General features: G+C 60.0%; 2 protein-coding genes across 5 annotated transcripts; both read left to right on the forward strand.

Annotated features, from left to right (window-relative positions):
* The first annotated feature begins 6,914 nt into the window (after positions 1-6,914).
* Positions 6,915-9,090, forward strand: LOC120757180 (espin-like protein). The gene is made up of 4 exons (XM_040074338.2): positions 6,915-6,933; positions 7,074-7,264; positions 7,351-7,560; positions 7,592-9,090. Exons 1-4 carry the CDS (start codon positions 6,915-6,917, stop codon positions 8,861-8,863), a joined length of 1,692 nt encoding a protein of 563 aa, XP_039930272.1. The 3' UTR covers positions 8,864-9,090.
* A 193-nt stretch (positions 9,091-9,283) lies between these two features.
* KLHL30 (kelch like family member 30) lies at positions 9,284-13,114 on the forward strand. Of its 4 annotated transcripts, none has more exons than XM_040074746.2 (9): positions 9,284-9,505; positions 9,640-9,712; positions 9,874-10,483; positions 10,565-10,733; positions 10,913-10,999; positions 11,220-11,375; positions 11,468-11,656; positions 12,248-12,355; positions 12,673-12,811. In XM_040074746.2, exons 1-8 carry the CDS (start codon positions 9,349-9,351, stop codon positions 12,304-12,306), a joined length of 1,500 nt encoding a protein of 499 aa, XP_039930680.1. In that variant the 5' UTR covers positions 9,284-9,348; the 3' UTR covers positions 12,307-12,355; positions 12,673-12,811. The 4 variants fall into 4 exon arrangements, with proteins under 4 accessions (XP_039930680.1, XP_039930677.1, XP_039930678.1 ...); XM_040074743.2 differs by having other exon boundaries at positions 9,289-9,505; positions 12,210-12,355; positions 12,673-13,114; XM_040074744.2 differs by having other exon boundaries at positions 9,289-9,505; positions 9,643-9,712; positions 12,210-12,355; positions 12,673-13,114.
* The last annotated feature ends 489 nt before the right edge of the window (positions 13,115-13,603 follow it).

A 13,603-nucleotide genomic window follows, 5' to 3' on the forward strand; every position in this document is an offset into this window, starting at 1 on the left:
CGCGGCCGTTACTACAACAAACCCGCGGCGCGGCCTGGAGACGCCTCCGCCGGCACGGCCGGAACGGGCACGGCCCCCGCAGCGACCGGTAGGCCCCGGGAGCTTCGCTGGGCTCGGGACCTCCCTGTTTAACTCCCTTCCTTACCGACAACTCCCTCCCGGTGCCTCTTCGCTCCTCTGCATTGAGCCCCGGTGTCTCATCCGGTGTCGCCAACCCCATGGTACCTCTTGTTCCCATGTCCCCTGCTCGGTGCCTCCTGTCCCCTCACCCTCCTCACCAGCCCACCGCCGGTGCCTCTTCTTTCCTGGCACTGCCCCCCTTGGTGTCTCTCGGAGGAGAAGTGGCTTAGCACTGACCATTCCTGGTCCAGTCACTCCCCCTGAAGTGTTGTTTCTAACACCCTTCTAATATTCATGTGGCACCAGCTCGCATAATTTCCTCTTTGAATACCCAGAAGTCCATTACAGGACGGGAGCAGCTGTCATGACTCTCTCTCAGAGGAGAGCCTGAATATCTGCAGCGCATAGCTGCAAACCAGAAGAAGAGAACACCAAGTCATAGATTCAACACTGACTTCGGGAGAATGCTTGAGCAGGTAAAAATATGCTGTCCCTACCTCTGCAAATCTTCATTGTCCTCTGGAACACAACATATTTCACCAGACAGCACTTTGGAGTTGTCTGCTTGTTTCTTTCCCTCTCATGCCTGTGGACACACACCATTGTGTTTTCTCTTTATTCTGACACCCCAGGACCTTCACAAGTGCACCTTCACACTGGTACTAACCTCATTGCCCCAGTGTCCCCAAACACACCCTTGTCTCTTTCATAGCCCACACCAAGTGCTTTTTGCCCACAACTAATGGTCTCTGAGCAGAGATCTCCTTGTCCTGATGTCCAGAAGCCGTTTTACTCCATTTGGTAGCAGGTTTCTGTGATGTATTTTCACATCCAATGTGTAGGTGGAGCAGGAAGGGAGAAGCCTGAAGAGACTTTCTAAAAGTCTGACCAGCAAATTATTTGCTTCTATACAGGCGCAAACAGAATTTTCCCTGGTGGGAGGAGGCTCTGGCATGCAGTTGTAGTGGCAGTAGCAGCAATCACCAGACTTGTCCCTGTACTTTCATGGGTTTGGTAACACCCTGGTCTCCCTGAGGAGGTGAATCTTCAGAGGCATCAGGGCAGAATACATGTAAGATTTATGTCAGCCAAGTCAGGATGCTGAGCTGAGCCAAGACTGCTGCTGAAGCACTACGGTACAGCTGAAGGTCTTTTCACCAGGAAGCCTCAGAGTCTGAGGTTCAGTTGTGGCAGAAAGCAAACTGAACTCCTTCCCCTTGGGACTCGTGGCTGCCTGTGCTGTGGACCTTCTTCTGCAGTTCAGCAGTGTGTTGGTTTTGCACAGCCTTGTTTTTGGTAGCCAGAGGGGCCACAGAGGTGGCTGCTGTGAGAAGCTGTGAGAAGCTTCCACCACATCTGGCAGAGCCAGTCCCTGATGGCTCTGAAGATGGACATGCTGCTGGCCAAGGCTGGGCCAGTGAGAGATGTTGGTAATGCCTCAGTGATAACACATTTAAGAAGAAACTCAAAACAGAGGGAGGTGCACTGTTAATTCCAGCAAGAGAAGAGGTGAGAACATGTGAGGGAAACAACATGGAGACACCAAGGTCAGTGGGGAAGGAGGGGCAGGAATTGCTCCAGGTGCTGGAGCTGAGATTCCTCTGCAGCCACGGTGACGCCATGGTGAAGCAGCTGAGACCCTGCAGCCCATGGGGATTCACAGGGATGCAGAGATCCACCCACAGCCCATGGGGATCCACAGGGGATGCAGAGATCCACCCACAGCCCATGGGGATCCACAGGGATGCAGAGATCCACCCACAGCCCATGGGGATTCACAGGGGATGCAGAGATCCACCCACAGCCCATGGGGATCCACAGGGGATGCAGAGATCCATCCACAGCCCATGGGGATCCACAGGGATGGAGAGATCCACCCACAGCCCATGGGGATCCACAGGGATGCAGAGATCCACCCACAGCTCATGGGGATCCACAGGGATGGAGAGATCCACCCAAAGCCCTTGGGGATTCACAGGGATGCAGAGATCCATCCACAGCTCATGGGGATCCACAGGGATGCAGAGATCCACCCACAGCCCATGGGGATCCACAGGGATGCAGAGATCCACCCACAGCCCATGGGGATCCACAGGGATGAGGGGATCCACGCACAGCCCATGGGGATCCACAGGGATGCAGAGATCCACCCACAGCCCACGGGGGATGCAGAGATCCACCCACAGCCCGAGGGGGAGGTGCCCAGACTGCAGTGGGTGGATGCCTGGGTGAGGCTGTGGTCCAGTGGGAGACCTGGAGGAGAGAGCGCTCCCTGCTCCCGGGCTGGAGCAGCCTGTCCTTGGAGGACTGCACCCCACGGAAGGGTGACCCACGCTGCAGCAGTTATGGGAGGACTGCTGCTTGTGAGATTGGAACCACGCTGGAGGAGTTCACAGAGAACCGTCTCCTGTGGCAGGGACCCCACAGACTCACAGGGGAAGGACTCCTCTCTGAGCAGTGGAAGATCCCATGCTCAGGTAGGTAAACTGGAGGTCCAGGTGGGAGAAGTAGCCATCTGCTGCTACGAGCATGTGCCAGGAAGTGGGAGGTCACATTCCAGATCTGCTGTTTCCCAGACCAGAGGAGTGCCCTTACAGTTGAAAAACACTTTCACAGTTCACTGTATCAACACCTTCATTCATGGCATGTGTAAGAGCCTTGGGGGTGCTTATGGCACAGGGAGGGGCAGGGGTCCTTGGGCTCATTTCTGAACACTGTGCACATGTGGTACAGACTGACGAGTCAGGATGCAGGGAAGCTTGGGTCTGCACTTCATTTTGTTTCTGATTTATTCATATCAAAAATGGCTGTTTAATCAAATTATGGTTTTTGGCATTTTGATAGTTGAAAATCCTGGTTTAGGATTAAAATATATGAATTGAAAATGGCTATGAAGGAAGCAATAAACCTTTATATAATCAGGATGAGCATGAGGAAAAGGATAAATCCTACCTTATTCTAGCAAGATGGGGGAGATTGTGGATGTTGGGAGATTCTAAAGATGCTTTAAAATCTATGAATAGAAAATTGAAAATTCGTTTGAATGTTGCAGAATATCTGTAACTAGTGCTGTATTCCAAATAAAAGTCAGAGGATTAAAATTGATTAAAAGATATTAATGTATTTCTGTTTTATCACCAACTTGAACAAAATTTCAGGTTATAGAGGTGTGTTGGTTTTGGCTGGGGTAGAGTTAATTTTCTTCCAGGCAGTGGTTGGCATGAATGTGTTTTGGATTTGTGCTGAACTTGGGGTTGCTAATCTAGAAATGTTTTTGTTATTGCTGAACAGAACTTTTACAGAGCCAAAGCCCTCACTGTCCGTTATATTGCTGTGCTGGGGAGAGTGCTGGGAGCACGTAGGAAGCTGGGATGGGATACACCCAGGACAAGTGATCCCAACTGACCCAAGGATATTTCAGACCTTATGGCATCATGCTCAGCATATAAAGCTGGGTGGAAGAGGGAGGACGACGGGGATGCATGGAGTTTGTCTTCCCAAGTCACCGCTCCACGTTGTTTTGGTTTAAAAGACAGACATCTTCCAAGGAAGATGGGAACCCTCCAAATTATTATAACTTTGAAATTACAGGGCTTTCAGGCAAAGATATAGGAAAAATAATGTCAGTTCTTTACTAATATATATATATAAAACAAGGCAAACAAACCGCAGTAGCTATGGCAGTAACACCAAAGAGAACCATGAACGCAGTCCCAGCCATGTCTCAGCGGTGACGCTTTCCCTTTGGTGCAGTTCCAGTCGCAGCCACCAGGGGCGCTGCTGGCTCCCGGCCGGCAGGGGTGTGCAGTGACTCCGCCGCGCCTGCAGGGGGCGCTGTGCCGCGAGCTCCGGGCCGCTCCCCACACGGTAATGGCGGCTCTGCTGAGGGGGAGAAAGGGAAAAGGCTTTTCTTAGCAAACTCATGGGGCACAGCCAGTCCCAGCGCCCCTCCGGACGGCGAAATGGGCTGCAGCAGGAACCTCGCAACGGCAGCCGGAAGGGCAGAGGCAGGCACACCCAGGGTGGCAAACAAAGCGTAGCAAAAACTAGTGGCAGGAATCGCAGGGGTCCAGGTGGACATGGGGTGTTGGGTTAAAGTGTACAGAAACACGCAAAGCAGAGGCAGAAAGCAGCGGGGCTGGGCAGTAGAAAAATTGCAAGTTATTTACTTCTTGTCCAGATTTAAGGCAAGCATAGAGTGTATAGTTTTTGTGTGTCTATGGCCTCAGCTGTCTCCAGTACATTACATGGAACTGGTGTTTGCCATGGGCTGTTCTTTCCTCCTTTCTTTCTCTAAAACTTGGCACCAACTTTCACTCTCTGTTTTAACAGAATTGTTGACATAAGTGATTTGTACAGAATGGTTCAAAAGAGAAATAGATTACCAAAACAAGCCTTAAGGTTCTTAGAAGAGTGGCTGCATATTTCCTTAGAACTCAGGATCAGGATTTACAGCTCTGGCAGATTTTCTGCCCCTCAAAAGTTTTATACTCACATTTTCAACATCAGAATGATTGCTGTGTCTTATTAATCCTGCAGTGTAAGTCTGCTGCAAAACCTGGCATTCATCCTTCTCTAGGGAGAAATAGGGAGGTGGCAGCATTAAGCACCCAACAGCTCCATTTCTGCAGCTTTTTGGCTGGGGCACTGTGGCAGAAATGTAGCAGCAATGCCGTTCTGCTCCCTGCTTTTCATGTGACTTTTGAGCTCCTGCTTCACACACAGCCCTTGGCAAAGAATGGATCCCACTGAGCAGGGCTGGGCCTGCAGCCAGTGCCCTGATATGGGGTGTGTGGGGTCATTCCTTCTCTTCCTGGGGTGGTCACTGACTGATTTCTCCTGGCCTCCTTTACTGCTCTGTGGCAGAGGCCAGGCAAGAGCCATCAGCGCCACGACGCGTGAGGTTCTGCCGCATCTGCGTGGATTTCCTCCAAAGCCCCGCTGCCGTGGAGCCCTGCGGGCACGTGTTCTGCCACGCCTGCATCCAGCCCCACACCGCCCCCGAGGCCGCTGCCACCTGCCCCACCTGCCAAGGGCCCATTGGGGCCATCCGGCCGCTGCGGTGGCAGGACAGCAGAGCCGGGCTGGCCCCGCGTCGCCGCCGTCACCTCCATCCCTTCGTGGTGCGCTGGCGGCAGGGGCAGCAGCAGGAGCAGCAGGAGGATGCAGCTCATGGAGGCGGCTGGCGCCGGACATTCCCGATGGGGATCGGGCACCGAGCCCCCCCGTGCCCGGCAGCGTGGCCAGAGAGCGTTGGAGGAGCTGGACAGGAAGGGGCCAGGGCAGGAGGGGCCATTGTGGCCACCGAGGGAGCAGGGGAGAAGAGCTGGCCTCAGGAGGGCAGGTGCACCTCCTCCCCTTGATCAAATGTGATGTGGATCCCCCACGGCCCCTCTGAAATTAAAGCCAGGATGATGAGAACAGCCTTGCCTGGTTTCTTCTGCTCATTTGCTCATTCCTGCAGGACTGGAGGAGTGGGAGCTGTGGGAGAGGGAAGGATACGGCTGTGGGAACTTGGGCAGAGGGTGGGATAAGGCTGAAGAACTGGTGGAGAGGGATAATGCAGTTAGAACTGGAGGAGAGACATCATCCTTGGTTGTTTCCGTGCTGCTTTGCTCATTCTTGTGGGATGTGGGATGCAGCTGGGAAATGGAAAAGGAGAAGAGGGAAAGGGAAAGGGAAAGAAAAAAGGGGAGTCCCCTGAGACTCTCTGAGCAGATTCTGAACAGACCAGTGCCTGCTTTCCTGAGGAACAGGGTGAGAAAAGAGGCAGATATGGAAGTTTAGAGCAGAACCTCCTGTCCTCTCATGCTCCTGCACACCCTTGCACTGTGGAGAGCTGCAATGCCAGGAGAAGCTCTCCAGGCTGGAGGAGACAGCCCTGGCACAACCCTCTGCCAAAGGGATTTCAGCAAATTCCCTCCTCCTACAGCAAAGCATAGCCTGAGCTCGTGCTGTGGCTCTATTGCTGGGCAGCATAAGCTCATCCTCCTCACGAGAGCTGGGTGTCAGCCTGCACTGGAGCCAGGGAGGCTTGAGAGGCTGATTCTGTAATGGATCCTTCATGTTTATAGGCTTAGATCTGCTGCTTCTTAATTTTATTCCAGCCCCTCGATTGAATTTCTCACATGTAAACGAGCCCCATGAGTCCATCCTAGCCATATATAATGGATGGTGGAAGAGGGAAAGAACACAAATGTGGCTGAATGCCAGTAACCAATGCCCAGGCAGCGGTGCAGCAGAACCTGTGCTGAACACCCCCCACCTGCCCTCAGTGCCTCTGTGCAAGACGCTTCCTCCGTCTCCAGCACCTGGCCTGGGGCCATGACCAGCCTCGGCCATTCTCCATTGTCCCCAAGAGCGGGACAAGGCTCGGAGCCAAGTCACCAAGCCACTATCTCCAGGAACGGTGCCAGTTCCACCCACCGAGCCCTGGTGCTGCCACTCGATGCCCCATCAAATATTAATACAATGCTCAATGCCTCTGTGCCCTGCCCCCTGTCCGCTCCAGGGCTGCCCGACCACACCAACTGCTTCCTGCCCCTATTGCTCCTTGTTTCCCACACAGGGACTTTGGGGGTGCAGCCGCCACCACCTTTGGGTGTTCCCCGAGCAGGGCACGACAGGACCTGACCCGACTTCAGCAGCCAGCTCAGCTCCCTGCCGCAGGTAAGACCCCACTGGGGCTGGGGCGGTGGGCACCCCCATCCCCGAGGAACGCCAGCCAGCCTGCCACCCCAGGGAGCGGGAGGACGGGCCGGGGGCATGGGATGCCCGGAGAAGGGCTGGCGGCCATGGGGGGCCCTGGGCCAGGTCCTTGGCTGCAGGGGGACAGCGGGCAGCAGGGATTCCTCAGCTCATCCTGTCCTCTGAAGGCATCAGATCCATCGTGGCTGTCCCCCCGAGGAAAGTTCTCCCCAGGGTCCGGGCTGATGTGTCGGGTCACCCCTCAGCTGGGGGGGCCCTGGAGGTGTTGGGGCCCATCTCCCTTGCTGCCCTCCCCCAGGAGGAGGCCCGCGCCTCTGCCCCCAGCAGCCGCCCGGCCCGGCAGGGGATGGAGCCCGGCAGGTCGGTGCCGGCGGAGCTGAAGCTCCGCAAGCCCTCGCAGCGGGCCAGGATCCCGGCGCCCTTCCTCGCCCACTCGGTAGGTCGCTGGCTCGGCCCGCGGCCCCCGGCTCGTCCCCTCGGCGGCCGTACCCCTTCGAGCCCCCCACGACTCCATCCGCACAGGGCGGGGCGCCTGGACCGGCGGGGCCCCCCGGGCCGGACCCCGCGGAGGTAGACGCGGAGTCCCTGGTGCCCACGCACGATGACCGGGGCCGGCTCATCCCCGAGTGGAAGCGGCAAGTGATGGTGCGGCGGCTGCGGGCCCGGCTGGCGGACGAGGACCCGGCGGGAGGGCAGGTTCGAGGGGCACGGGGAGTGGAGGGGGCGCGGGCTGTCGGGAGTCGCTGACCGCCTCTCTCCGCAGGACGCAGGCTCCTGGAGCTTCTCGGCCTCCCACCAAGCCGTGCTGGGCCCGTTCGGGGAGCTGCTGACCGAGGCAGACCTGCATCAGCTGGAGAGGGCGGTGGAGAGCCTGCGGCTGCGGCGGCGCGGCGAGGTGTACCAGGGCGAGCTGCGGCGCCTGGTGCGGGAGCTCCGCGCCCTCCTGCCCGCCCCGCTGCTCAGCATCTCCGTCCGCAGCCCCCCGCCCGCTCCGGGGCAGCCCCTGCCCCTCTGGTGCGGCCGCCTGGCCGGCGCCGTCAATAGCCTGGCCGCGCTGCTGGGCAACGCCGAGGGGGCGTGGGGACCCCGCGCTGCCGCCGCCGCGCCCGCCGCCACCTCCGCTCTCCCCGCCGCCACCTCCGCTCTCCCCGCCGCCGGCGGGCATCCCCGGGAGCCGGGGGGGAGCCTGGCGCAGCGGGAGATCCGGCAGTGCGGAGTTTGCGTCCGCAGCCTGCGCGGCGCCTTCGAGCCCGCCTGGGGCGCCGCGGGGAGCGCACCGGCCGGCGGCGGCGAGGCGGAGGCCGCCAGCGACTCGGGCATCAGCTGCGAGGAGGCGTTTTCCGACGGCGGCGGCGGCTCCCCGCGGCAGGGGAAGGGGCCGGGGCCGGAGTGGGGCAGCCTGAGGAAGGAACGGATCGTGATGCTCTTCCTGAGCCACTGGAGACGCTCCGCTTACGCGCCCCTGCCGCTCACCGCCGGGGGCCCTCGGGAGACGGCGGGCAGCGGGGCCCGGGCTGCGGCTCGCTTGGCGCGGCAGAGAGCGGCCATCCAGAGGCTCCTGAGCGGCTGGCGGGACGCCGCCTCCCGCCGGCCCCCGCCGCCGCCCCCCGCCCGCACGCTGCTCTCCCCGGAGCAGTTCGTGTCGGCGGCGGGGGGCGGCCCGGCCGAGTACGAGAGCCTGTCGCTGGAGCTATTCATGCTGGGCTATTTCCGCATCTTGGAGCAGGACCTGCCCCCCGAGGAGCGCCGGGGTCGCCACCTGCTCTGTTTCGAGGTGTTCGAGCAGCTGGGCCGGCACGGCTGGCGGGCGGTGCGGGCTTTCCACCGCGCCGTCATCGACGAGATCGCGGCCGGGCGGCGCGGCTGGAGCGACGGCTTCGACGACATCAAGGCACGGTACTTCGGGACCTCGCACGGCCCGGCCCAGCTGCCGGGGCGGGCCGGGGAGGAGGGGGACGAGATCTGCCGCTACATCGATCGCAGCTTCGCCTTTTGGAAGGAGAAGGAGGCCGAGATCTTCAGCCTGGAGGAGTGATGCCGAAGGGCTTCGGAGGCCGCGGGCTGCAATAAAAACCTTCTCGGTTCTGTCCCAGCTGAGCGAGGCTTTCCGCGGCGGTGAAGAAAGCCGCTAAGCTGGGCGGGCCGCCTCGGCACCCCAGCTCCCCCTCTCCCAGGGCGGGTGTTCCAAGCCCCGGCTGCCGCCGAGTGAGATAACGACCTATATTTATAGCGGCACCGGCGGTGCGAGCCCGAGGAGCGAGGAGGGGCGCGGCGGGGACCCCGCGCTGCCGAAGGGGTGGAGGGCGGGCGCTCTGGAGCTTGTCCCTCCGGGCTCGGTGCCCAGCCGACCCCTTCGCGAGGGGGAGGCTTTCCTAAAGGCGACGGCGCCGCGGGACGGGGCAACGACCGGGGTGGGCGGCGGCGAGAGCTCTGCCCGTGCGGTGCCTTTAAGAGCAGGGAGCAGCGTCCAGGTGCCGCCTAAAAATAGCGAGTGCCCCTCGTCCCGGCTGATCCCGTGTCATGCGGCGTGTCCCTGCCCAGCGCCGGCACCGCGGTCCCTCCCCTCCCCTCCCCTCCCGCGGGCCGGCCGGGCTGCCGAGCACTGCTGAGAGAGGGAGCGACAGCGCCGAGAGGGCTCAAATCAACCCGAAAATCAAATCAGGGCAGCTGCGGCGCGGTGAGGAGAAAACACGGCCGCCGTGGGAGGGGAGCTGCGGGAAGCGCTTGTGCAGCCGCTGCTGCCCGTGGGTCGGGCGCTGGGAAGGCCGGAGGGGGAGAGGGAGAGGGAGACACCGTCGCCTTTTCCTATAGCAGGGGCACCCTCGCCTCCCGCTGCCCGGGCACTGCCCGCCTGCCAGGCCCCACGGCCATCCCCGGCACCATGGTGAGGAACATGGACGACTTTGACTTCTGCCTCCCTTCGCACGCCCAGGGCGTGCTGGAGGGGCTGCAGCAGTTCCGCACCAACCCCAAGCTGGCCGACGTGACGCTGGTGGCGGGCGGGCGGGAGTTTCCCTGCCACCGAGGCATCCTGGCCCTCTGCAGCCACTACTTCTATGCCATGTTCTCCGGTGACTTTGCTGAGAGCATCGCAGCACGGGTGGAGCTGAAGGAAGTAGACCCCAGCGCGCTGGAGATGCTGCTGGATTTCGCCTATACGGGAAAGGTCACCATCAACCAGGGCAACGTGGAGGGGCTGATGCGGACCTCCAGCCAGCTCCACTTCCCTGCTATCCAGAAGGTCTGCAGCCGCTACCTCCGGCAGCAGATGGACGCCACCAACTGCCTAGGTATCTGTGAGTTTGGTGAGAGCCACGGCTGCCCTGAGGTCTCCTCCAAGGCCTGGTCTTTCTTGCAGGAGAACTTTGAAGCCGTCTCTCTTCAGGAGGAGTTCCTCCAGCTCTCCAAGGAGAGGCTGGCTCTCTACCTCTCCAATGACCAGCTGCAGGTGCAGGAGGAGCGGAGCCTGGTTGAGGCCGTACTGCGCTGGGTACGGCACGAGCCGGGATCCCGGGCGCAGTTCCTGCCGGAGCTGCTGGAGCTGACCCGCCTTGTCGCGCTGCCTGACCAGTACCTGCAGAACCTCCTTGCCACTGAGCCTCTTGTCCGTGACTCAGATGCCAGCAAGGCCCTCGTCGCCCGATCCCGCAGCGTGGTGGGTACCCCCTTCCCCTAAATGCCACTCCCTGGGCCAGGAAGGAGGAGCCTGATGGCCCCACCCTGGCCTCTTCACCAGGGGCAGAGTGGCACTGGTGCCCTGAAGAACCCCCCAGCTCCACCACAGAAGCTAGAGGAGGTGCTGGTGGTGGTTGGTGGCCGTGTGCTGGAGGATGGTGAGGATGAGGAGAGGGGGCTGGAAATGCCGGCTCCCACCAGGAACTTCGCCTTCTACAACCCCAAAAGCAGTAAGTGCCCCCCACTTCCTTCCACCTCCTTCCATCTGTCTATCCCGAAGCCACCTCTTGCCAAACCAGTGTCAGTTTAGAGAGACACTGGCTGGGTTGGGATGGGCTTCAAGCAGGGGTGGCTTAACAAGCGCCATCGCTGGCTGCTGGGGTCATTGCTTGGCTGTGCTGGGTTTCAGGGCGATGGATGGCTCTGCCCGACTTCCCTGATTACAACAAATGGGGCTTTTCCCTGGTGGCTCTGAACAACGATGTGTACGTCACAGGTCAGTGCCGGGCTGCTGGTGCAGGGGGGGGCTTCAAGGAGCAGGGATGGAGGACAGGGGACAATGATGTGAGCATGAGGCACTGGTGTGGGGCCAGAGGCTCGTCTCTGAGCAAAATCCTCTCCTTACTCTCTGCTTGGGCAAATCTGGCTCCTGGCAAGGAATACCCAGGGACAGCTGCACATGGAGGGGGTGGCCCAGCCGACCTGTCCCTCTCTAGGTGGCTCCCGGGGGTCCCAGAATGACACGTGGTCAACGACGCAGGCCTGGTGCTTCTGCCCCAGGGATGGTGCGTGGAAATCCATCGCTTCCATGCTGAGAGCCCGGACAAACCACACCAGCGCTGTCCTCAACGGCGAGATCTACGTCATCGGGGGTGAGGCTGCAAAGACCCTGGGGGTGCTGCAAGGGAGGGGTCCGTGGGTGCCCAGAGCAGCAGGGCGGCTGCAGTGTCCTGTCACCCTGCAGGGACGACAGTGGATGTGGTGGAGGTGGAGCGCTACGACCCGTACAACGAGAGCTGGTGTGCCATCAGCCCAGCCCTCAAGTACGTGAGCAATTTTGCGGCCGCCAGCTGCTTGGGCAAGCTCTACCTGGTGGGCTCCTGCGCCGTCAAGTACAACGCTCTCACTCTGCAGTGCTACAACCCTGTCCAAGGTGAGAGCTGAGCCTGCTGCCACACCCCAGCAGCCTTGTCCCTGGGAGAGGGACTGAGGGGGACCCCCAGGCAGGTGACACCCCCAGACTGCCAGGCATGGGCCTGTGGGATGTGAGCAGGTGCTGACACAGTGTGCTGACGGCTGTGGCACAGGGACCACAGCCCCAGGAGTGTTAGGAGCTGTTAGCAGCACAGACCTGAGTCACAGATGTGTGACACAGCCCAGACCGGAGCTTCTGTGGAGTGGAATCTCTGAGGCGCTGGGGTGGGGAAGGCTGCCCGCCTTAGGAAGAAACTAACGCCCTGTGGCCATGCCACCTCCTCAAGCAGAACCTTTCTCAGCCCACAGCACCACTACAAACCATCTCCCCACCCCCCAGTATCTTTTATGCAAGACCCTCGATGGGGATGGGGACTGCGGGTGCCAGTCTGCCTGGCTGCTCTGCCTCCTCCCTTTCAAATTCCCCCTGAAATAGCAAAGCTTTTTTCAGCGACTGGCAGCTGCATCGAGAGCCAAGGGTGGGATGCACTGCTAACGCCTGCTCCTTGCAGATCTGTGGAGTGTGATCACATCTCCCTTCATCCCCAAGTACCTCTCAGCCCCACGCTGCGCCACTCTGCGCGGGCTCATCTACCTCATCGGGGATAACACCAAGAAGGTTCACGTGTACAACCCAGAGGCCAACATCTGGCAGAAGGTGGGATGTGGGATCAGGCATGATCAGTTTCCCAGGGATATGGGGATGATGTTCCCAACTGCTTCCCCTCAGATCCAGCACAACCCTCTCCCTCCTACCCACTCATCCCTTGGCTCTATTAACACCTGCAGAGCTGAGGATGCCCCATTCCTTCCTCCCCTGCTCCCCATCACACGCACACGAGGCACCAGAGACCCCAAACCCCACAGAAAGAAAAGATGGGCTAGGAGGACACGTCTGGTGGGTCACTGTCCTCTGTGGTGGGAGCAGAAGGTCACCAAGGACTCCCTGCACGTCTCACCCTGTCCCTCACACAGGTGCAGCTCCTACACACCCTTCACGAGAACGGTGGGATGGTGGCACTGGGTGACCGGCTCTTTGTCACCGGCGGCCACTGGAAGGGCATGGACGGGGACTACCGGGTAGAAATGGAGGTGTATGACTGCACCAAGGACCTCTGGACGTGTGAGGGCTCCCTGCCCTGCCTTTGGCTCTTCCACAGCTCCTCCTCCATCTTCATGGACACCTCCAAGTGGACAGAACCTTTCCAGGGTGACCATGGGTGGTAGGAGAGCCACAGTGATGCCTGCCACCCAATACATCAATGCTCCCCTTTTTCTGCTGCCTGTTTGGGTTGGTGAGTGGGAGGTGGAAACCCCTGTGCCAGGCTGGCTGGGGCATCAGGAGCATGTTCTCCCCTACCACTGCAGGGAAAAGGCTTTTCCTTATAAACACGCTTTGGTTAATCCTCGCTTCTTTTCATTTGTGGCTTTGTGGTTTTTCTTAGAACTGCATTTCCCCCCCTCTCCAAAACCCTAAAGATTTTAGGGTATTTCACGTCCTCCCAAGGAGTGGTTCCTCCCCTCAAAGCTTGACATTGCTACTTGGGGGCAGCAGGCTGTGCATAGATAGTCCTTGTTTCTCAGCTGGGATAGGCAGCATGCACGCAGGGAAGCGATCCCGGGCCGAGGTGAGCCCCATGGCGAGTGACTCCCGCCCCAGCCCCGGTCTCTGAGGTACCGGTGGCACAGGGACGGGCCAGCACAAGGCGACGCTTCCCCGACGGCTGGGCCCGCAGCCAGCACGGCTGGAGGCTTCAGCTGTTCCACCTCCTCTTGTCGGAGGTTTTGGAGGCGTTAAAACCGCGGCGCTCTGAGGAGCCCCGGGGCCGGGGCGCGCATCTCCCGCTCCGGGCGTGCCCGCCGCTCCCCAGGGCCCACGCCAGGTTTTACCGGGGGAGGTCCCCGG

This window comes from Hirundo rustica, chromosome 10 (genome assembly GCF_015227805.2).
Source record: "Hirundo rustica isolate bHirRus1 chromosome 10, bHirRus1.pri.v3, whole genome shotgun sequence".
Taxonomy (NCBI): Eukaryota; Metazoa; Chordata; class Aves; order Passeriformes; family Hirundinidae; genus Hirundo; species Hirundo rustica.

Bases quoted from the DNA above. Each gene is read 5' to 3' on its own strand.
- LOC120757180 (XM_040074338.2), top strand. The intron at 7,265-7,350 runs GTAGGTCGCTGG...CCATCCGCACAG, and splicing joins CGCCCTTCCTCGCCCACTCG to GGCGGGGCGCCTGGACCGGC. The intron at 7,561-7,591 runs GTCGGGAGTCGC...CTCTCTCCGCAG, and splicing joins GAGTGGAGGGGGCGCGGGCT to GACGCAGGCTCCTGGAGCTT.
- KLHL30 (XM_040074743.2), top strand. From the start codon at position 9,349: ATGCGGCGTGTCCCTGCCCAGCGCCGGCACCGCGGTCCCTCCCCTCCC. The intron at 10,484-10,564 runs GTGGGTACCCCC...CCTCTTCACCAG, and splicing joins TCGCCCGATCCCGCAGCGTG to GGGCAGAGTGGCACTGGTGC. The intron at 11,376-11,467 runs GTGAGGCTGCAA...GTCACCCTGCAG, and splicing joins CGAGATCTACGTCATCGGGG to GGACGACAGTGGATGTGGTG.